At 41.7% G+C, this 20,263-nt stretch overlaps 1 protein-coding gene across 2 annotated transcripts in view; it reads right to left on the bottom strand.

Annotated features, from left to right (window-relative positions):
* CALCOCO2 (calcium binding and coiled-coil domain 2) overlaps window positions 1–12,403 on the bottom strand; it is a 100,129-nt gene extending 87,726 nt beyond the window's left edge. For both annotated transcript variants that reach the window (XM_073683524.1, XM_073683525.1), the window contains exons 1-2: window positions 12,249–12,403; window positions 11,937–12,153 (exon numbers count right to left, since the gene is read on the bottom strand). In XM_073683524.1, the coding sequence (XP_073539625.1) occupies window positions 11,937–12,113 (177 nt within the window). In that variant the 5' untranslated portion in view covers window positions 12,114–12,153; window positions 12,249–12,403. The remainder of the gene's footprint in view (window positions 1–11,936; window positions 12,154–12,248) is intronic.
* Between the last annotated feature and the right edge of the window lie 7,860 nt (window positions 12,404–20,263).

Below are 20,263 nucleotides of genomic sequence, written 5' to 3'. Positions count from 1 at the left end.
AGCTTGTTTTTTGCGGGACAAGTTGACGTTTTTATTGGTACCATTTTCGGGCATGTGACATTTTTTGATTGCTTTCTATTTCGATTTTTGGGAAGCAGAATAAACAAAAACCAACAATTCAGGAATTGTTTTTTTAATGCCGTTCCGCGTGTGGTAAAATTGATAAGGGAACTTTATTCTTCGGGTCAGTACGTTTACAGCAGTACCACATTTATATTGTTTATGTTTTGGTGCTTTTACACAATAAAAACTATTTTATAGAAAAAATAATTTTTTTGTATCACTTTATTCTGAGAGCTATAACTTTTTTATTTTTCAGCTGATGGAGCTGTATGGCAGCCTGTTTTTTCGCGGGACAAGATGACGTTTTCAGCCATACCATTTATATTTACATTCATCTTTTTGATCGTGTTTTATTCCATTTTTTGTTTGGCGGTATGATGATAAAGCATCATTTTTTGCTTCGTTTTTTTATTTACTTTTTACCGTGTTCACTAACGGGGTTAACTAGTGGGATAGTTTTATAGGTCAGGTAGTTCCAGACACGGCGATACCAAATATGTGTACTTTTATTGGATGGTTTGTTTTCTTCATAATAATATTTATGGGTACAGTATATATTTTCTTTTTTTTGGATTATTTTTTTCATTTTTTTTATATTGTTACAATTTTTTTTTTAGTTTTTTTTTTTCACTTTCATACTTTTTTTTTTACTTTTACACTTTGTCCCACTATGGGACTTTCATTTTTTGCAGGCTGATCACTTGCATAGCATAGAGATGCGTAAGCATCTCTATGCTATGCTGTGGGTCAGCACTGCACACTCAGAAGTTACTTTGATCGTGCACTGCGCATGATCAAAGTAACTTCCTGATGCCTGGTGACCCGGATGTCATCATGATGACATCGGGTCACCATGACAACTACCGGGACCCAGCACAGACAGCGCGGGACGCCTGAGAGGAGGTAAGTAAGCCACGCTTACCTCCCCTTGCTCCTGGAATGGTGCGATCGACTTCGATCACAGAATTTCGAGGGTTAATGTGCCGGGAGCGGTGCTTGACCGCTCCTGGCACATAGCACCGGGTGTCAGCTGTGAGAATCAGCTGAGACCCGGCGGCGATAGCCCCGCACCCCTTGTGTGCAGGCACGATTGCAGTGCGCGTAATACGTACCTGGTCCAATAAGCCCAGGTCAGTATGACGTACTATTAGGGTATGTGCACACGATGCAGAAATGAAGCAGAAAATTTCTGCATCATTTCTGCATCTCCCTGGCAGAAAAAACGCATGCAGATTGTGCATACGTTTTTCCTGCAGAATACATGCGGATCCACATGCAGATTCACATGCGTTTCCGCATGCAGATTGACAAGCGCTTTCCAGGCGATGTTAGCATCACCTGGAAAGTGCTTGATAACTAGGTCACACTGTATAAATCCATGCAAACAGCATGGATTTATACAGTGTGAACCGAGAGAGAGTGTATATACTTACCTCCGATGGCCCGCGCTGTCCTGCTCACTCCGTTCTCCCGGCTGCCGGCAACTTTGAATTGAAAGACCTGCCGACGTCAGCGTCACGTGACCCGTCACATGACTCTGACGTCACCGCAGGTCCTACAACTCACTGCAAGTGCCGGGAACCAAGCGGGAGCGCAGCGCGGGCCGACAGATGGTAAGAATACATTTATTTTTTATTTTATTCTTCTTTTTACAGCTTTTTCAATGGTACCTGGGTGTGGATGAGACTCTCCTCTCCTCCACACCCGGGTACCATCCGCACATTAGAACGCACCAATTACGCAAGTACAAATGCTGTCTTGCGGAATTGGCGCGTTCTAATGCAAGTCAATGGCGGCGAAATCGCCGCGTTTCCGCAAAATTAATTGACATGCTGCGGATTTTTGACCGCAGCGTTAACGCTGCGGAAAAATCCGCATCATGGGCACAGCACATGCGGATTTCCATTGGGGAACATTGCTGCCCTTCTACCATGCGTTTTTCATGCGTTTCCGCGGCGTTTACGCAACTGCAAAAACGCCGCGGAAACGCATGAAATACGCATCGTGTGAACACAGCCTTAATGAGCATGTCAGAAAAGGGTTAATAAAAAAAAAGTGATTAGCTTGGTACTCTATTAGTTAATGGGTTCATAGGAGACAATGTCCTCAAAATCCTTGCTGCATGGAGCATATAGCAGGGCCAGCTTCATATTCTCAAATATACATGTAGATAAAAGTAGATATAGTCCAGCACTTGGAATAAAAAGCAGTTTCCTTTTTTTATTAATCCAAAATACGCACGCGATGGTTTCACTTTGAAAGGTTAAAAACAAAACAGATTTCAAGTAGAGAAGCCACTCATGGCGTATGACATGAGTAAGAGTGGTTTCTACACTAGAAATGCGTTAGATTCACTTTTTGATCATGTTTATTTTGGATTTATAATGAAGGAAATTACTTTTTATCCTGAGCACTGTTCTATAACTACAAATTCAGGCATAGGGGGCTTCTATTATCTGACATTTTAGGTGGTTATGCCTGTCTCTGATTGCATGCTACCAGGTAAGACAGAAGCAGTAGACTGATCTGATTTCATAGCGGGTGATATTCTGCCATTTTAGTTATATTACTATACATATTTTTATTCATGAGTTTTTGCAATGAAAGTATTTTGTATCTACTATTTTACTGATGGAAAGGGTAAAATTAAATAACAATTTTCATTTCTCCTTAAATATTTAAATGGCCGTTTACATGGGAATCATCCTCTAAATCAGCTACTCAGTGACTATTGATAGCAGAGGAGCAGCCAACCTGCGCCTCCGGGCAGAGGATATAAAAATACTGTTGTTATTGACAGATATGTCTGGCGTCTGGTTTTCTCCGTCATCGCAGCTGACTACATTTTAAGCCAGAGGGGGATCAGCCCATGTGAGACCAGATTAGTTACATTCTATTCTTATAAACTGTTTTTTTGCATCTAGATTTTAACCCCTTGTACACGTTCAGTATTTGATCAGTATTTTATCTCAGTATTCGTAAGCCAAAACCAGGAGTGGAACAAAGGAAAAGTATAATAGAAACACGTCACCACTTCTGTATTTCTCACCCACTCCTGGTTTTTGCTTACAAATACTGATGTTAATATTGACCAAATACTGAAAGGGCGCGGATTTGCCCCGGACTAGCTTTCAGTGACCAGAGTGAAACTTGCAGTGAGGCCCTATTTAAATCACCGCAGAAAAGTCATGGGCTATGTGCTAATTTTGACGAAGAATTCATTCCTGCCAAATTCCCAGTGGAATATTACACTTGTGAATTTCCTCTTGCAATGGAATGTCAAGCAGCATAAACATTGCTTTTAAAAGTTTGTCATCTGCAATGTTTAGGCTTCATATATTCCAGTTTTGTGTATGCATCAGTGAATAAATACAGAAAATATACAATCACACTACAGAAGTTTTAATTTATACTGGCACACTGGTACAGTAAGTTATACCATACATATTAGATACTGTTAATGAATCTGATAATAGCACAAAGCTCCACCCAAGCAAAAATAAAAAGTCATAATTGATAATGGCAAAAATGTTTTGCGGTCCAAGTACATGTGGCTCATACACATACAGTGATGTGAAAAAGTGTTTGCCCCTTCCTGATTTCTTATTCTCTTGCATGTTTGTCACACTTAAATGCTTCAGATCACAAAACAAATGTAAATATTAGACAAAGATAACACAAGTAAACACAAAATGCAGTTTTTAAATGCAGGTCTTTATTATTAAGAGAAAAAGAAATCCAAACCTACAGGGCCCTGTGTGAAAAAATAATTGCCCCCTAAACCTAATAACTGGTTGGGCCACCCTTAGCAGAAACAATTGCAATCAAGCATTTGCGATAACTGGCCATGAATCTTTTACAAAGTTCTGGAGGAATTTTGGCCCACTCATCTTTGCAAAATTGCTGCAATTCAGCCACACTGGAGGGTTTCCGAGCATAAACCACCTTTTTAAAAGGTCATGCCAATGCATCTCAATCGGATTAAGGTCAGGATTTTGACTAGGCCACTCCAAAGTCTTAATTTTGTTTTTCTTAAGCCATTCAGAGGTGGACTTGCTGGTGTGTTTTCAATCATTGTCCTGTTGCATAACCCAAGTGCGCTTCAGTTTCAGGTCACGAATAGATGGCCGGACATTCCCCTTCAGGATTTTTTGGTAGACAGCAGAATTCATGGTTCCATTTACCATAGGAAGTCTTCCAGGTCCTAAAGCAGCAAAACAGCCCCAGACCATCAAACTACCACCACCATATTTTACTGTTGGTGTGATGTTCCTTTTCTGAAATGCTGTGTTACTTCTACGCCAGATGTAATGGGACATACACCTTCCAAAAAGTTCAAACGTTTGTCTCATCAGTCCACAGAGTATTCTGCCAAAAGTCTTGGCGATCATCAAGAGGTTTTCTGGCAAAACTGAGACTAGCCTTTGTTTTTTGCTCAGCAATGGTTTTAGTATTGGAACTCTGCCATGCATGCCATTTTTGCCCAGTCTCTTTCTTAGGTGGAGTCATGAACACTGACCTTAACTGAGGCAAGTGAGACCTGAAGTTCTTTGGATGTTGTTGTGGAGTCTTAGGTGACCTCTTGGATGAGTCGACGCTACGCTCTTGGGGTAATTTCAGTCGGCTGGCCACTTCTGGGAAGGTTCACCACTGTTCTATGTTTTCGCCATTTGTGAATGATGGCTCTCACTGTGGTTCGCTGAAGTCTCAAAGCTTTAGAAATGGCTTTATAACCTTTTTCCATACTGATAGATCTCAATTACTTTGTTTCTCATTTGTTCCTGAGTTTCTTTGGAATGCAGCATGATGTCTAGTTTTTGAGGATCTTTTGGTCTACTTCTCTTTGTCAGGCATGTCTTATTTAAGTGATTTATTGATTGAGAACATGTGTGCAGTAATCAGGCCTATGTGTTGGTAGGGAAATTGAACTCAGCTTCCCAAAGATGTGATAAACCACAGATAAAACATAAATTAGGGGGGGAGGGGGCAATCACTTTTTCACACAGGGCCCTGTAGGTTTGGATTTCTTTTTCCCCTTAATAATAAAGACCTTCATTTAAAAACTGCATTTTTTTATTTACTTGTGTGATCTTTGTCAAATATTTATATTTGTTTTGTGATCTGAAGCATTTAAGTGTGACAAACATGCAAAAGAATAAGAAATCAGGAAGGAGGCAAACACTTTTTCACACCACTGTATATGTGGTTATCCAGTTCAGGTCAGGAGACTGCAATTGTGTCCTTACAATTGCTCATTTTGCCCTTCTACCCAGGTAATTCTTCTGTTTTCCATTAGGTCTTTGACATCACGTGATTAAAAACTGACTAGCTGAATCCTTCTGAGCGCTATGAAGAAACAGGAGGTAAACTTTCCCTATACGAGTCATAATCACTGCAAAAGTCAGGGAAAGGATGGGGCAGCTGGTTCAGGAGTTGGAAAGGAATGACTTTTGCAGGGACAAGACACTTCCTGTTTCTACATAGACCAGAGAAAAGAGAAGAATTTACTGGGTAGAAAGGCAAAAATGAGCAATTGTAAGTACACAGTGCTATATAATATGATGACTGCAATATATTAAAAGTATAAAAACTTTGATGGGAGTGCTTCTTTAAATTTTGAAACAAAAAGGTAAAACATGCACTTCATCAAATTAGAGCACCTATTGGCATTGTCCTGTATTTTAGTTGTCGATTTACGATGTAAAATTTGCAAATACTGAAACGTAAATCCACAAAGTGACTTATGTTGTTACGGTCTATTACTACCAAAAAGGTTATTCATAGTCATTTTATTACAATTGTTTCCAGAACAAGAACTTTTCACCATATTTCACTACATTGTCTTCATATTTACTAAGCTTTAGCTTTATGCTTCAAAGAAATACAGCTAAGGATTGTGAAATATGAAACCATTTGTTGAGACTTTGGACTGCTTATGTATCCAATTGGTTTCCTTAGGAACTGATCAGGTTTTTATTTAGCTCTGCATGAATATTTTTTGAGAAGTGCATATATCTGTTTACATACACTAATCAAGAAATTAATGCTTAAATCACAAAATTTTCACAATTGTCACTCTTTATGGATGTAAATTATGTAATTTGTTGAGAAAAAAAAAAAGACATAACAGTCAGTGGAAACTAAAATTATCAACTTATCGAGGGCTGGATTCCAAATCAATTTACTGAAAAAGAACATCAAATAATAAAGAAAAAAAAACACAGGAAAAAAAAGCGGAAAAAAAAAGCAGCTACACTTACCAATATTGGGTCACAATACTAATGCACTGCAGGATTTAGAAAGCCCCAATGATAAGAAGATGTTGATAGCGCATGCGCAAAATACTGTTGAAAGAACGACTCGCACACCTACCAATCATGGGGGTGGGGTTGCCAAGTATTCTAAATGCACACAGATAAAGCATGTATAGGGCACCAGTCATACATACATGTAGTGCACTATGCCGGCTTACAGCCTAGTGGTCACATCCATTCTATTACATTATGCTGCCTCCTGCAGTGCATTAGTATTGTGACCAGGTATTGGTAATTGTGCCTGCTTTTTTCTGTGATAAATTCCAAAATCATCTCAAAAATCAAAGCAAAAAATTTTAAATCACAAGCAAATCCAATTTTCATGAATTTCGTCTCACCGACTCATTAGTGTGTATGGCACCCACTCCTGACAACAACATCTGGGCATGCACCTTATAAGACAAAAAATGGTGTCCTGGGGAATCTACTCCTCCCAGATCTGGATCAGGACATCGTTGCGCTCCTGGACAGTCTGTGGCACTACTTCTTGGCGTTAGATGCACTGATAGATAATGTCTTAGAGGTTAGCAATTGGATTCAAGTCTACAGAACATGAGGACCATCAATGCCTTCATCATCGAGGAACTACTAACATACTCTGGTCACATGAGTCCCGGCATTGTCCTGCACCAAGAAGAAACCAGGGACCATTGCACCAGCGTCAGGTCCCAGTGTACTTCTGATGACTTCATCCTGGTACCTAACTGCATTCAGGGTATTCTTGGTTATCGTGTGTGACCCTCCAAGGCTATGATGCCCAAGATCATCAATATTTTCCTGCAAATTTGGCCTGGATGATGCTAATAGCAGTTTAACATTCACCACAGCATCGCCAGACTCTTCACATAGAGCATGCAACAGATGTGCTCTATGTGAACCTGCTGTCGTCTGAAGACAACGGAGCGACATTGGCGGACTGCCAATTCTGGTGTTCACTGGCAAATGCCAATCTAGCTGTACAGTGCTGGACTGTGAGAGCAGGTTCTTTACTACACAATGTCAGGCCCTTGTTCCATCTTCATAGAGCCCGTTTCTGACAGTTTAGTCAGAAACATACACACTAGTAGCATGCTGGAGGTAATTTTGTAGGGGTCTGATTATGTAAGGAAGAATAGGGGTAGCACTAAGGAGCAGATACCGGTTCTGCTGCTCAGCTAATGCCCTCCTATGGGTCTGTCCAGCCCACCTCATGTAACTGCCCGAGTCCTGGTATCTGTTTAATGCTCTTGAGACTGAGCAAAGGGAGATACAGAAAACCTTAAAACGACATCAGGTATGGATTTTCCTTTCTAGAGGAGATAAATTGGTTGCACATACCACCTTATGCTACTAGTTGTGATAAGGGCACTAGTAAAAACAGGAAACTAGAGAAGAATCAGTCAGGTGGGTTAAGTATCGTATTTATCTGTAACCACCACCAGTAAAACCATTCCCTTTTTGTGGGTTGTTTTGCTTTTGCCTCTCCAGGGCTCCTGTTCTCCCTTGCACATGCACCAAAGTGGGTGAAATTATTATTATTAATTCACAATCGCTTCTGCTTCCTAACTGACCAGATTGATGTCCCTGACTGACCTCTAGTCCCCTCAGTCTCCTCCTCGTGGAGGCAAGTATCAGGGGCAAAAGGGGGAATCAGTCACTGTGGGAGTAGTATTATCTTAGCCAGGTTTAGGAAAAGCATGGTGCTAGCTAGTGGATGGACTTCTGTGATTCCAATGTGCCACGTAAGAAAAGATTAAAAGCAGGTTATAAATTGGGGAGGTTTGACACCATTTGGTGAAGTGTGCAGTTTGAGAATAAAGTGCTAGACCGGGGTGCAGTTAAGATGAACCATTTTGATTTGTAAAGTACCAGACACCATGACAGAAACCAAACTGATTTCATTGGGTCCATCAGGCGCTGTTAGCATCCACCATGCAGGGGATCTGGCATCTCTGTTATTTCTGTATTTTTGGTGCTATAACAAAAAAGAAATACGGAGCTAAGAAATGCAGGTGTGAACTATTCCACCTGACGTATCAACTTGGAAAGGGGCACACTTTTTACTGTATCTTCTGAATGTAAACTTGCAAAAATGCAACTAAAATTAAAGGACACGGAAAAAGCATTTACCAGAAAATGACTGCCCACTAGAGCTGGAAAATCCAGTTTTAATCACACATTGTTCAACTTGTTGAAATTCTGCTGTTCAAAAGCCATCTCCAAGGCCAGAACATAATTAATCAGACTGTGGTAAGGCTGACAAAAGCTCAGGAAGATATTCAGAAGCAGGACTTAATGCTGCACACTCAATGGAAGAGAACAGACCATGCACAGTTTATAGAATCAGGACACAGAAATAAGGAGGTTTAAAATGGAGCAATCAAAGAGTGAGACGTCTGTGCTGGATCAAAGTTGGATAAGGAGCCTGGGTAAAGAGGGACCTCTCTCAGTATCAGTGTCACAGCATCATAAAGTGTGTGAGTCACTTACACAGGCCACACAAGATCACTGTCAGTAGGTCCCATTAATTGAGTTATCACCCATCTACGGAATAGCAGAGGTGACATCATGCAGCACATCCTATGTCTCTCTGTCAATGAGATGTGGGGGTGGCACTGGGTGGGAAAAAGAGAAACAAAACCAAGGACTGCAGGTGCACGGATATACCTTGTGTGCCTAATTTAAATATCTACAAAACACAAAATTTGGTCCAACGGAGTAACAGATGGTTATGAAATAGATATCACTGGATACAATTCACTCTGCCCTAGTCTGCGGTTTACTGGGGAAAATCCTACTGACAGATTCTCTTTAAAGGGAATCTGTCAGTAGGATCAACCCACTTAAGCTGTCTATATGGGCATGCAGGTAATAGGAAGTTGAATAAAATGATACCTTGATATCTACGATCCAATGTCTTATTCCAGTGAAATCCACATTTTTCTTATATGTAAATGAGCTGTTAAGATCTATGGGCTGGACATAGATCTCACTGAGAATTTGCCTCCAGAGCGGATTATAAATTAAAGGGGGAGTTACTAGTGCGAGACATGTAGATCAGGATAGCAGACTAGTCAGTCATACATCAGCACATTGGTGCGGGCCAGAGAGGAGGGCGGTGGAAACAACATCAAACCTCCACATAACTCATGTAAGTACTTTCATTTTCTTAGTAATCCATCTTTACGTAAATGTCCTCTATACTATACCTTATTGGCAATTATTAAATCCACATACAGAAAGATGGCATACACACACCTAGTCTAAGTGACAATACATGCTTGATTGCTACCACTCTGCCATGCTTCATTGAGGCTCTATACAGCAACAGTGTTCTACACAGACATTTATTGGTAGCTTTACTTAAGCTTATAGGTATAATTACTTGCACTTGTCACTTTATATCTCCATTTAATCATTGATCTACAAAATGTGATTGTCTATGTATTTATCATTTATTAGTCCTATTGCCAAAACTTTATTGTTGATATTTTTCATATCAGATGTTCATATATTTTTTTCTATGTATTGTACATTTTGGAGTGTACATACATAAATTATTATAGATTCCCACATCTTCTTAGCAGCACTAGATTTTTTATTTTTAGGAATTTATTGTATTTTACTATTTAATATTAAAGATTGAATATGGTTTAAATATACTCTGGGTTTGGGCTTCCTCTCTTGCCCGCACCAATGTGCTGATGTTGTCTATTGAGTTTATGATCTAAAATAAGTATAATTGTTCCATACCATAAGGGTACTTTTTTGTGTTTGTCAGTCATACATGCCTCACATTGGTAACACCCCCTTTAATTTAAAATAAGCTCTAGAGGGAGATTCTCTTAAATGTTAGTTTCAGACCACCCTTTTAAGATCTATTTTAATCTTCGCCTAGTGAGGGAATGATAGAGACTTTTTAATTACAGTATATTAGAAAAGAGATTGGATTATGACATTAAATATACAGATATTTAGGATTAAAATAAAAATTAGTTTTGGACTAACCCTTTAACAGTTAATTTACATATTAAGAAAATTTTGGATTACATTGGATCGCAGATATCAAGGTATGATTTCATTCATCTTTCTATGACCTACATGGCTTAGGAGGGTTGATCTTACTGAAAAATGCCCTTTAAGCATTGCCTAATGTTTCTTGCAGCTACTTATCTACTTTCCCATATGGTAATTAAAGGGAATCTGTCACCAGAAATAATGCTATTAAACTGCAGATATGGGGTTAATCTGCAGGTTAATAGTGTTATTATGCTGCCCGGCGCCTGCACGGAGCCGACTGCAGCAGGAAGAAAATTAACTTTATTCTCCCAGCCAGCATTCGGTTTCAGTCACCGCTCTGAGTATACAGAGCAGCGGCTGTAACCGCCCCCCCTCCACCCCCCCGGCACTGACTGACAGTTGAGCCTCAATGCAGAGCCAGTGTCAGTCAGGATTGGGGGCGCGGTTACAGTCACTACTCTGTATACTCAGAGTAGTGACTGAACCGGCGCCACCCCCATGACTGAAACCGAATGCTGGCGGGGAGAATAAAGTTCATTTTCTCCCCGCTGCAGTGGGCTGCATGCAGGCGCCGGGCAGCATAATAACGCTATAAACCTGCAGATTAACTCCATATCTGCAGGTTAATATCGTTATTTCTGGGGACAGGTTCCTTTTAAAGACGTACTCACAGAAACATTTATTAAAAAAAAAAATGTTTGTGGATGTGCATGTAGTGTAGAATAGTGTGTATGTGTTAATCTACTTACCTATCGCAGCCTTCTCCAATATCCAGCACCGTTCTCCTTCTCTTCTCAGTGACATCACTGCTGTGCAGACTCTCCGGCTCATTTCATGCTCTATGCGAGAGTCGGAAGTTTCTTTTACAGTGTAATATGGAGCCTCAGTCTGACACTCCATAGACTTACATTGCAAAAGCCTCAATCATGTCAGCTATGGAAAAATGCAAGAGCGCAATAGGGTCTTATCCAATAAATAAATGTTACATAAAAGTATTAAAAACTGCTCACCTAGTAGGGTTGTGTGGAACACAACACCTATAAAGCCTGGACTCCAAATGCTTTTTGCTTCCTAAGGATATGTCAGAGATAGGTGCTGGGAAAGGAAGTTGTTTCTGCGCTCTCTGGGGTCACGACAAACCATTAGTATGGATAAAATTGTAGGCTTCATGTATGGTTGTCCTGAGGAAGGAGTCGGTGGACTCTGAAACGCGTAGACAATAAACCTACATTTTTATCCATACTAATGGTTTGTCGTGACCCCAGAGAGCGCAGAAACAACTTCCTTTCCCAGCACCTATCTCTGCCAATCATGTCAGAGCCCAGTGTGACCCAGAGAGTCTGCAGAGCGGTGACGTCACTGAGAAGAGGCGAACAACGGCGCTGGATCCCAGAGAGGCGGCGGGAGGTGAGTATATTATCACATGCACACTACACTACATACACAGATTTATTAAAAGATTTACATACATCCTTACTATGAAACCACAAATTGTTTTTTCCTAGGGTTCACGCCATGATTTTTACAATTACCAATAGAATGAGATACATTCAGACTTACCTTAAAGATCCCAATCCAATCTTTAGGGCTGAAGTTAAAGTTTCCTTCCTTATGGAAACTGCACTGCAAGTCAGTTTTCGGAGGGTAGAATTTCTGCACACTGAAGATAACCTGTGAAAAGCTGTTACCTACAGGGGGATTTATAGAAGTGGGTGGTTTCTCGGTTTCACAATCCATGATCAGCTGAACCACGAGGCATGGAATCTGTCACTAGGCCCTATGTCAGAGGAAAAAAGACAAATGGTGGATATAGACAAGTTGTAGTGGTTTATGTACAGATAGTCCTCATACACATCTACAGACAGAGCTTACCAGTGGCGTCAACTCAATAGCTGTTCATACAAAAGAGTCGAGAAATCAGCAGAGAAGCAGGATGAGGTTCAGGACTGCGAGTCTGAAATGAAAGTGAAAGATGTTACAGCTTCTGCAGAATCCCCCACACTTGTTTATTCTGCTTGGCCTAACCCTGTACACTCCTCTCCTGACGCAGAGCATTGGTTACTTGCCTATTAAAGCTACCTAGGTGCATTTACGCTGTCTGATTTCAGGCTGTTAAATGATTGACAATTGATAATGCACAAGTCGCTTGCCGCTCACTTACTGTTTTCCTTAGACCAATGCATACCTCCCAACTTTTGAAGAACAGAAAGAGCGACAGAAAATGTGTCGCGCACAGTGGCAAATTTTGGTCATACCCCTGGCCACACCCCGCTCCACGGCTATTTACCATTTACCATTTCTTTCTACCCTGGCAGGAGGAGTTGTCAGGGGGGCAGTGGTAGTGAGGGAAATTCAGCAGACACCCGAGACTGCAAGTCATAGACCCAAATCTGGGACTGCCATTGTATCCAATGCATCTAAAACACTGCTATTCCTGATCGTAGGCACATAGCCTTTTAAGAACAAAAAAAATATATATGTATTTTTTTCTTCACCTCAGTATACAGGAACCATAAAGATACATTGTTATATACACAATGCATGTCTATGGACATGTAACCTGCTTCTGGTTCATTGCTTGCCTCAGAGGTCAAGATTACTAAATTCTCCTATCTACATCATAGTGGGCTGTAGCTGATTGGTAGAGCACCAGCCTGTGAGCACAGAACTACGAGTTCAAGTCCCAGGGAGACCCAATCACAGGAGGGAGCAGAAATGAATATATAATTTATGCACTGAGCAGAGAGCAGCCCCGAGGAGGAGTAGCTAGGATTGATGAAAAGGTCAGAGAGGTGCATATAGAAGCTGGGACAAAAGTTGTCATGTGATGGGACGCAGGACTGCCCCTCTGAATCCAGGACAGTTGGAAGCTATGTCAATGAACGAACAATGATGGGGGCAGAACTAGCTCTAATACCATAATTTTGTCTCAAAACAAGGGATAACAATGATTTTTATATCGGTCTAAACTATTCAATCACACGACAAACAAATATTTTGGTCGTTCATCGGGTGATCGCCAGCAAGCTTACACGGACGGATAATCAGGAACAGGCGTCTCTACAAATGCTCATTCGCAAATTATCTACTCAGATAGATGTATGATCTCTGATTCATTTTCGCCTGGACTACAAATCTCTACTAATCAATCAATCAATTAGTAGGATAGCATGCCCCTTTAAAAAGGTTTGTCCAGGCTTGGGACAAAATTCTGCAATCCCGCTATGTAACTGCATACAACCAAATCTGTGACCGTGTGTGGTGCGAGGAAGCAGACATGTGATATGCATACCTACAGTCACGTGGCGATTACACGTACACAAGAAGATGTACGTAAATATACATGAAGAATCATAGCACCTCAGACCAGACCAATCTCTGACTAAGGCAGGGGTCAGACGAGCTTATGAAAAATAGTCTGATTTTCATCCAAAAAAATAAAACAGTTTTGATCTGTATTATCAACCGTGTGGCATCAGTGTATCCTTTTCTATGTCCATGTGACATCTGTGTGGCATCTGAATTTACATATCAATGTTTTAAAATGTACAATCCATAAAAATCTGGATGTTTCATGTGGGATCCAATTTATTCGCACATACAGACTAGAATGAGCAAGTCTCAAAGACTCGGAAGAGAATAGTGCTATTTTTTTTTTCCACACAGACAATCGGAGTATGTATAAAAGAAAACAGTTATATAAACAGCTCTATTTAATAACATTGGTCTGTGTGCCATCCGATTTTTACTTGGACAGCACAAGTCTGTATTACACACCTGTCAAGGTGGAGAAGATGGCGTAACAACCTTCTGAAGACCCCTGTTTTAGTGTGCATAAATGGTGTTTTATTACATGTTTTATCCTCCTGGTGGCACAAGTTCCTGTTAGTTAGGGATGACATGGTTAACTGTAGGGCTAGCCCATAGTTGGAGGAGTAATAGGGATTGATGTGAGAGTTCCTGGTTTTAGAGTTAGTTGGGAGAGAGCTGAAGAGTAAGAAATGACACCCTCAGAAGTTAGAAACTAATTATAACTGGGGAAGTGAGAGAGCTGACACTTCAACCTCCACTGAAGTAGGGGCCTCCTGCAGTGACATGTAATTATTACAGGATATCTGCTCAGGGAGCCATACATCAAAGCTGGGATTTGTTTATTCAGAGGCGGAGACGTACATGGGCTTCCTCTGTTCAAAAGATTTTTCTGAGACACTTTGGAGTCAGCAATGAATTTTGGGGTCTGCATCTGTCCTTTATTTATGGAAGATATATTTTTGGTGTCAGCCTGCCTACCAACAGCGGGCAAAGCCAAAAAACAGAAATGCGCATGCGCTGGCACACGTCTTTTCAATTCACGTATCGGAAGGATTTTGCAGCCATTGCTGCGCGCATGCAGTTGGGCAAAGCATACTGCGCAGGTGCAAGACATGATTTGTCTGTGATGAGGATGATGCAGGAGGCTTCATCAACGTCAAGGACGGAAAGAAGCAGCTGGGTGAGGAGAGCAGAGTCCGAAGCCACTCCCATCCGACCGGACAGACTGATTAAAATACAACAGGAGAGAAATTAAAAAGGATTTTCGGGGGTATCCAGAGGGAGTCAGGGTGTAAAATAAGGATTTGGGGAAAGCAGTGCAGACGCTGAATAAGTTGATATTATAAGCTATGTGACAAATTTGGTGACAGGTTCCCTTTATATATAATACATATAAACTTTTGAGCACAACTGTGTGTGTGTGTGTGTATAATTATATACACACACACACACACACAAACATATATTACATACACACACACTTGTGCTCAAAAGTTTACATACCCTGGCAGAATTTCTCCTTTCTTGGCCTTGTTTCAGTGAATATAAATGATAACAAAAAAACTTTCTCCACTCATGGTTATTGGTTGGGTGAAGCCATTTATTGTCAAACTACTATGTTTTCTCTTTTTAAATCTTAATGACAACCAAAAACATCCAAATGACCCTGATCAAAAGTTCACATACCCCAGTTCTTAATACCGTGTATTGCCCCCTCTAACATCAATGACAGCTTGAAGTCTTTTGTGGTAGTTGTGGATGAGGTTCCGTGGGCTCCTTCTATTAAAGGGGTTGTCCGGTCCAAACCGACAACTCTGCAGTCTCTCTATTTACTGCAGACCTATGAAACCCCCCCAGAGCATACACTGTGCTCTGTGGTGATTCACTGATTTCAGACACGGAAAAGGAGGGTATGTATGAGTTTTACATACCCCCATCCAGTGGGCACAGCCAAGCTCTGCATGCACTTGTATGGAGCAAGGCCACGCCCTCTAGTCGGCCATGCCCACTATACAGGGCGCAGCTCGGCTCAATACAAGTGTAGGGAACGTGGCCACGCCCACTGGTCGGGAGTATGTACAACTCATACATCCCCTCCGTTCTTGGGTCTGAAACCGGCAAATCCCTGCAGCACACAGAGTGAACAATGCATGCGACTACTTTCTCCATACAGAAGGCGTCTTGAAGCTGTAATCACCAACAAAGGCTTTTCTACGAAATATTAATTCAATTTCAGTAAGTGTGTTCAATACTTTTTCCCTGTATCATTTCTCATTATTACACACGACTTAATTTATGGACTTCTATGGTTTGATTTCTTTGCCTGTGTGGATTGGATGGGTTGTTACCGACATCTAATGACAATTTCATGTCAATAGCATCTTGAAAATATATTTGCCGTATTTTTCGGACTATAAGACGCACTTTTCTTCTCCAAAATTTTGGAGGTAAGTGGGGTCTGCGTCTTATAGTCAAAATGTACTATACTTATTACTGTGGCTGTGGATGAGGGGGGGGGGGGAGCATCAGCAGCAGAAAAGCGGAGCACAGGAGGCAGGAGCTGCCTGCTGCAGCCAACACTGTGCCCACTGCTAAAGAAAATGAATATCCACTGCTCCCCTCTCCCATGGGCATGTTGAGCACTGAATATTCATTCTCCTCAATAGTGTGTACAGTGTCAGCTGCATCCGCCAGCTTCCTGAAGTGTCTCGGCTATCATGTGCACCCGCTATTAAAGAGCATGAATATTCACTACTTCCCACTCCCATGGGCATAGGGAAGTAGTGAATATTCATGCTCTTTAATAGCGGGCACACGTGATCGCCCGGTGCTGCAGGAAGCCAATGGCTACAGCTGACACTGTGCGTGCGATTAAGAAGATTAATATTCAATACTCCCCACACCCATAGTCCCGGCTTGGAGAGCAGTGACTATTCCGGCAGCTCATCACAGCGTGTGCGGGCGCATGGCAGTGATGTCAAGTGCTGCTCACACAGTGCGATCAGCTGCAGGATGCAGCGCTGGAGCAGAGGAAAGGAAGGCAAGTAGAATAGTTACATTTTTTGTGTAGCATCATGGGGTTGGGGGTGCATACCAGGATGGGAATGATGGGTGCCATGTATACCAGGATGGGGGACCATGTATACCAGGATCGGGATGGGGACCACATAACAGGAAGGGGGGGGCCATGTATACCAGGATGGGGGATATTAGTACAGAATTGAGGGACATTACCCATATAGCAGCAGACCCCCTCCCCCATAACAGTGCATCATGACCACATTTTTTGCTTCAATTTTTTTTTCTATATTTTCCTCCTCTAAAACCTAGGTGCGTCTTATAGTCCGAAAAATACGGTTCTTAAAAATTGGTGACGAGTTCAATACTTATTTCACCCAGTGTATAATCTCTCCCCAGTTGGACGAGTTACATTCCTGAAGCTGGAAGGTCCCCATGGGAAGCTTGCTATTGGAGTGACACTGCAGATGTAGAAATGCGGAAGGCAGAGTGCGAGCTAGAGAGAGTTAGCACCCAAGATAGGAGGGTCGTGGAAGGTTGAGGACAGCCTCCATCTACAGTAACTGGACAGTTGAACTGCTATTTTTGTTTTGTTGCGCCCTTTCCTGCTGGATTAAAGGTGCTTAAGCGGCTGGAGGGTTCCTAGAATCTCACCTATGGACAGAGCTGTATCCTGCACTGTTGTTGCACTTCATGGGCTGTTACTCTGTTTTCGGGTCCTTACCTAGAAGAACCGGACCAAATCTATGGACTGTTAGCAAGTTAAAGGACTGTGTTTGTTTCTGTCCTGGGGTCCTTACCAAGAAGGACCGGATCAACTCAAAAAGGACTGTTGTGAGTACGTTCCAGATTCTCCCAAGTTCAAGAATGCATTAGATTGTGTTTTATAGTGTGGTTACGCTTGGTGTATCAAAGGTCCTGAATGGCAGAGGATGGCCATTGTTAAAGGAGGGGGGTGTAAAGGAGTGGAAAAGCTGTCAACACCCTCCCTTATGTAACGCAAATATGAGCTCCCTGGAAAGTTATAGTTTTGAAAGCTATAATAACCTGAGAGCTCCCTATAGAGTAATATGTCCCTTAAGTGCCTTCTTAACAATTAATATATTATACCCTGAGTGCCTATGACCAGTAATAATGCCCCGTGAGTATTCTCTGAATAATTAATAATGTCCAAGTGCCCCCATAGAGTAATGTCCTCTGAGTACAGTACATATAGTATTGAAGGGGTTATCCATTACTTGGACATCCCCTTCTTTCCCCTTGTAAAATGAAAAGGGAAAGAAGTGACCGGTCTTCAAACAATGTCCTATGAGGAAAGGTTAGAGGATTTGGGACTGTTTAGCTTGTAAAAGAGAAGACTAAGGGGAGACTTAATAGACATCTACAAATATCGGAAGGGATGTCACACTGTGGTGGGATCAGCTTTATTCTCATTTGCACAAAGAAAGGCTTGAAGCAAATGGGATGAAACTGAATGGGAGAAGATACAGATTAGATATTAGAGAAAAAATTTTTGACAGTGAAGGTGATCAATGAATGGAATAGGCTGCCACGAGAGTTTTCCTTCAAAGGAAGTTTTCAAACAGAGGCCGGACAGACATCTGTCTGAGATGGTTTGGTGAATCCTGCACTGAGAGGGGGGTTGAACACGATGACCCTGGTGGTCCCTTCCAACTCTAACATTCTATGAAAAATACCATATATTTACCTCCTTTATCAGCACTATTCCTGCAAGTGTCTCTACCTGGTCTCCCAGGGTTCGTATTACGTTGTTATGCCACGTGAGCCCTCCAGTTGATCAGTGGCCACTATTGGGCTGCTGTGCTCTCACTAGCTTTGGATGAACCTTGGACGTCCGGGGAAAATGTGAGAGCTGCAGCCCATTAGCAGCTGAAGATTGGTTGCTGGGCTCATGTGGCATAACAATGTCAAGTACACTCCAGAAGACCCGGTGGAGACATTGCAGGAATGGTGTCAATATGGGAGGTAAATATAGAGTATTTTTTTTACAAGGGGAAATATTGTATTGAAGTAGATGTCCGAGTAGTGGACAACCCGTTTAAATACCTCACATACATTAATAATGCCCCCTGAGTCCTCCACAAATAGTAATTATGCCCCACGGTACCCCCTACAAACAAGTAATAGTGCCCCAGGGTGATGCTAAAAAAAAATACAGTGGGGAAAAAAAGTATTTAGTCAGGAACAAATTGTGCAAGTTCTCCCACTTAAAAAGATGAGAGAGGCCTGTAATTGACATCATAGGTAGACCTCAACTATGAGAGACAAAATGAGAAAACAAATCCTGAAAATCACATTGTCTGATTTGGAAAGAATTTTTTTTCAAATTTTGGTGGAAAATAAGTAAGTTTTTGGTCACCTACAAACAAGCAAGATTTCTGGCTTTCACAGACCTGTAACTTCTTCTTTAAGAGGCTCCTCTGTCCTCCACTCATTACCTGTAGTACTGGCACCTGTTTGAACTTGTTATCAGTATAAAAGACACCTGACCGCAACTTAAAACAGTCACACTCCAAACTCCTCTATGGTGAAGACCAAAGAGCTGTCGAAGGACACCAGAAACAAAATTATAGCCCTGCACCAGGCTGGGAAGACTGGATCTGCAATAGGCAAACAGCTTGGTGTGAAGAACCTCGTTCAAGCTCTTCGTCCCTCATGTATCTCTCAGTTTAATGGCTTGCTCTTCACTCAGAGTGAGCAGGTCTTCCCTCTATTAACGTTCTGAGCAGGTCACTCAATCATATCATGTGCTTTACCACACTCACAATCTCAATCTTTTTGCGCCAAACATCTGTACTTTTATAGATGTGCTTCTAACCTTACCCAACAATACTGATTGACACCTACTTCTTCTGTAAACTGGCATCCAGAAATCCCTGTTCCTGGTGTCAACTACTTTGACAGGATATGGAGGCTCTGAAAAACACAGTAGTCCACCTACCAATGTTGTGGTGTAGCATCTCGGAACCATGATGCTCATTGTCATGTCAGTCTAGTGTTAGAATCTGTTTCTTTGGGACCATCCGCCATTTTGTTGTGGTTTTCTGGCTGTTGGTCTTTTTCCCCTGGTGTTGGTTTTGACTAAGGTCAGGTGATTGTATCACCCTTTATTACCCAGGACCTGCCTCGTAGTCCTTGCCGGACAACAGTGTTAATCCGCGAGAGTTCTGGCTAGGAGGTTTGGTAGTAGTACTTTCTGTGTTTAGTTTTGTACAGTTCTTGGATCCTCTAGTTCTTCCTGCTGAGATTCCGGTATTCCCTTTTTCGTTTCTGCAGCTTCCTCTAGTTACCTGCTAGGAGGTCACCTGTTTGTTTTTTTCCCAGTCCTTAGTTCTTTCAGGGTCTCCTTTCCCTCTTCCTTTAGGTCTTCTTTTGAGTTTAGTCTAGGAAACGTCGGTGAGTCAATTCGCTAGGAATAGGTTGCCCACTCCACCGTAGGGCTTCAGTCTAGTCCTAGTGCAGAGACAGCTTTTCCCTTTCCTGCCCTAGTGTCGAGTAGCAGTTTCGTAACATCTAGAGCTCTTAGCCTCTTTGCT

This window comes from Phyllobates terribilis, unplaced genomic scaffold, assembly GCF_046119375.1.
Source record: "Phyllobates terribilis strain yellow unplaced genomic scaffold, ASM4611937v1 Scaffold_5__5_contigs__length_657084704, whole genome shotgun sequence".
Classification (NCBI taxonomy): Eukaryota; Metazoa; Chordata; class Amphibia; order Anura; family Dendrobatidae; genus Phyllobates; species Phyllobates terribilis.
Note: the sequence above shows the minus strand (reverse complement) of the source record. Positions and strands in the feature narration are given on the sequence as shown.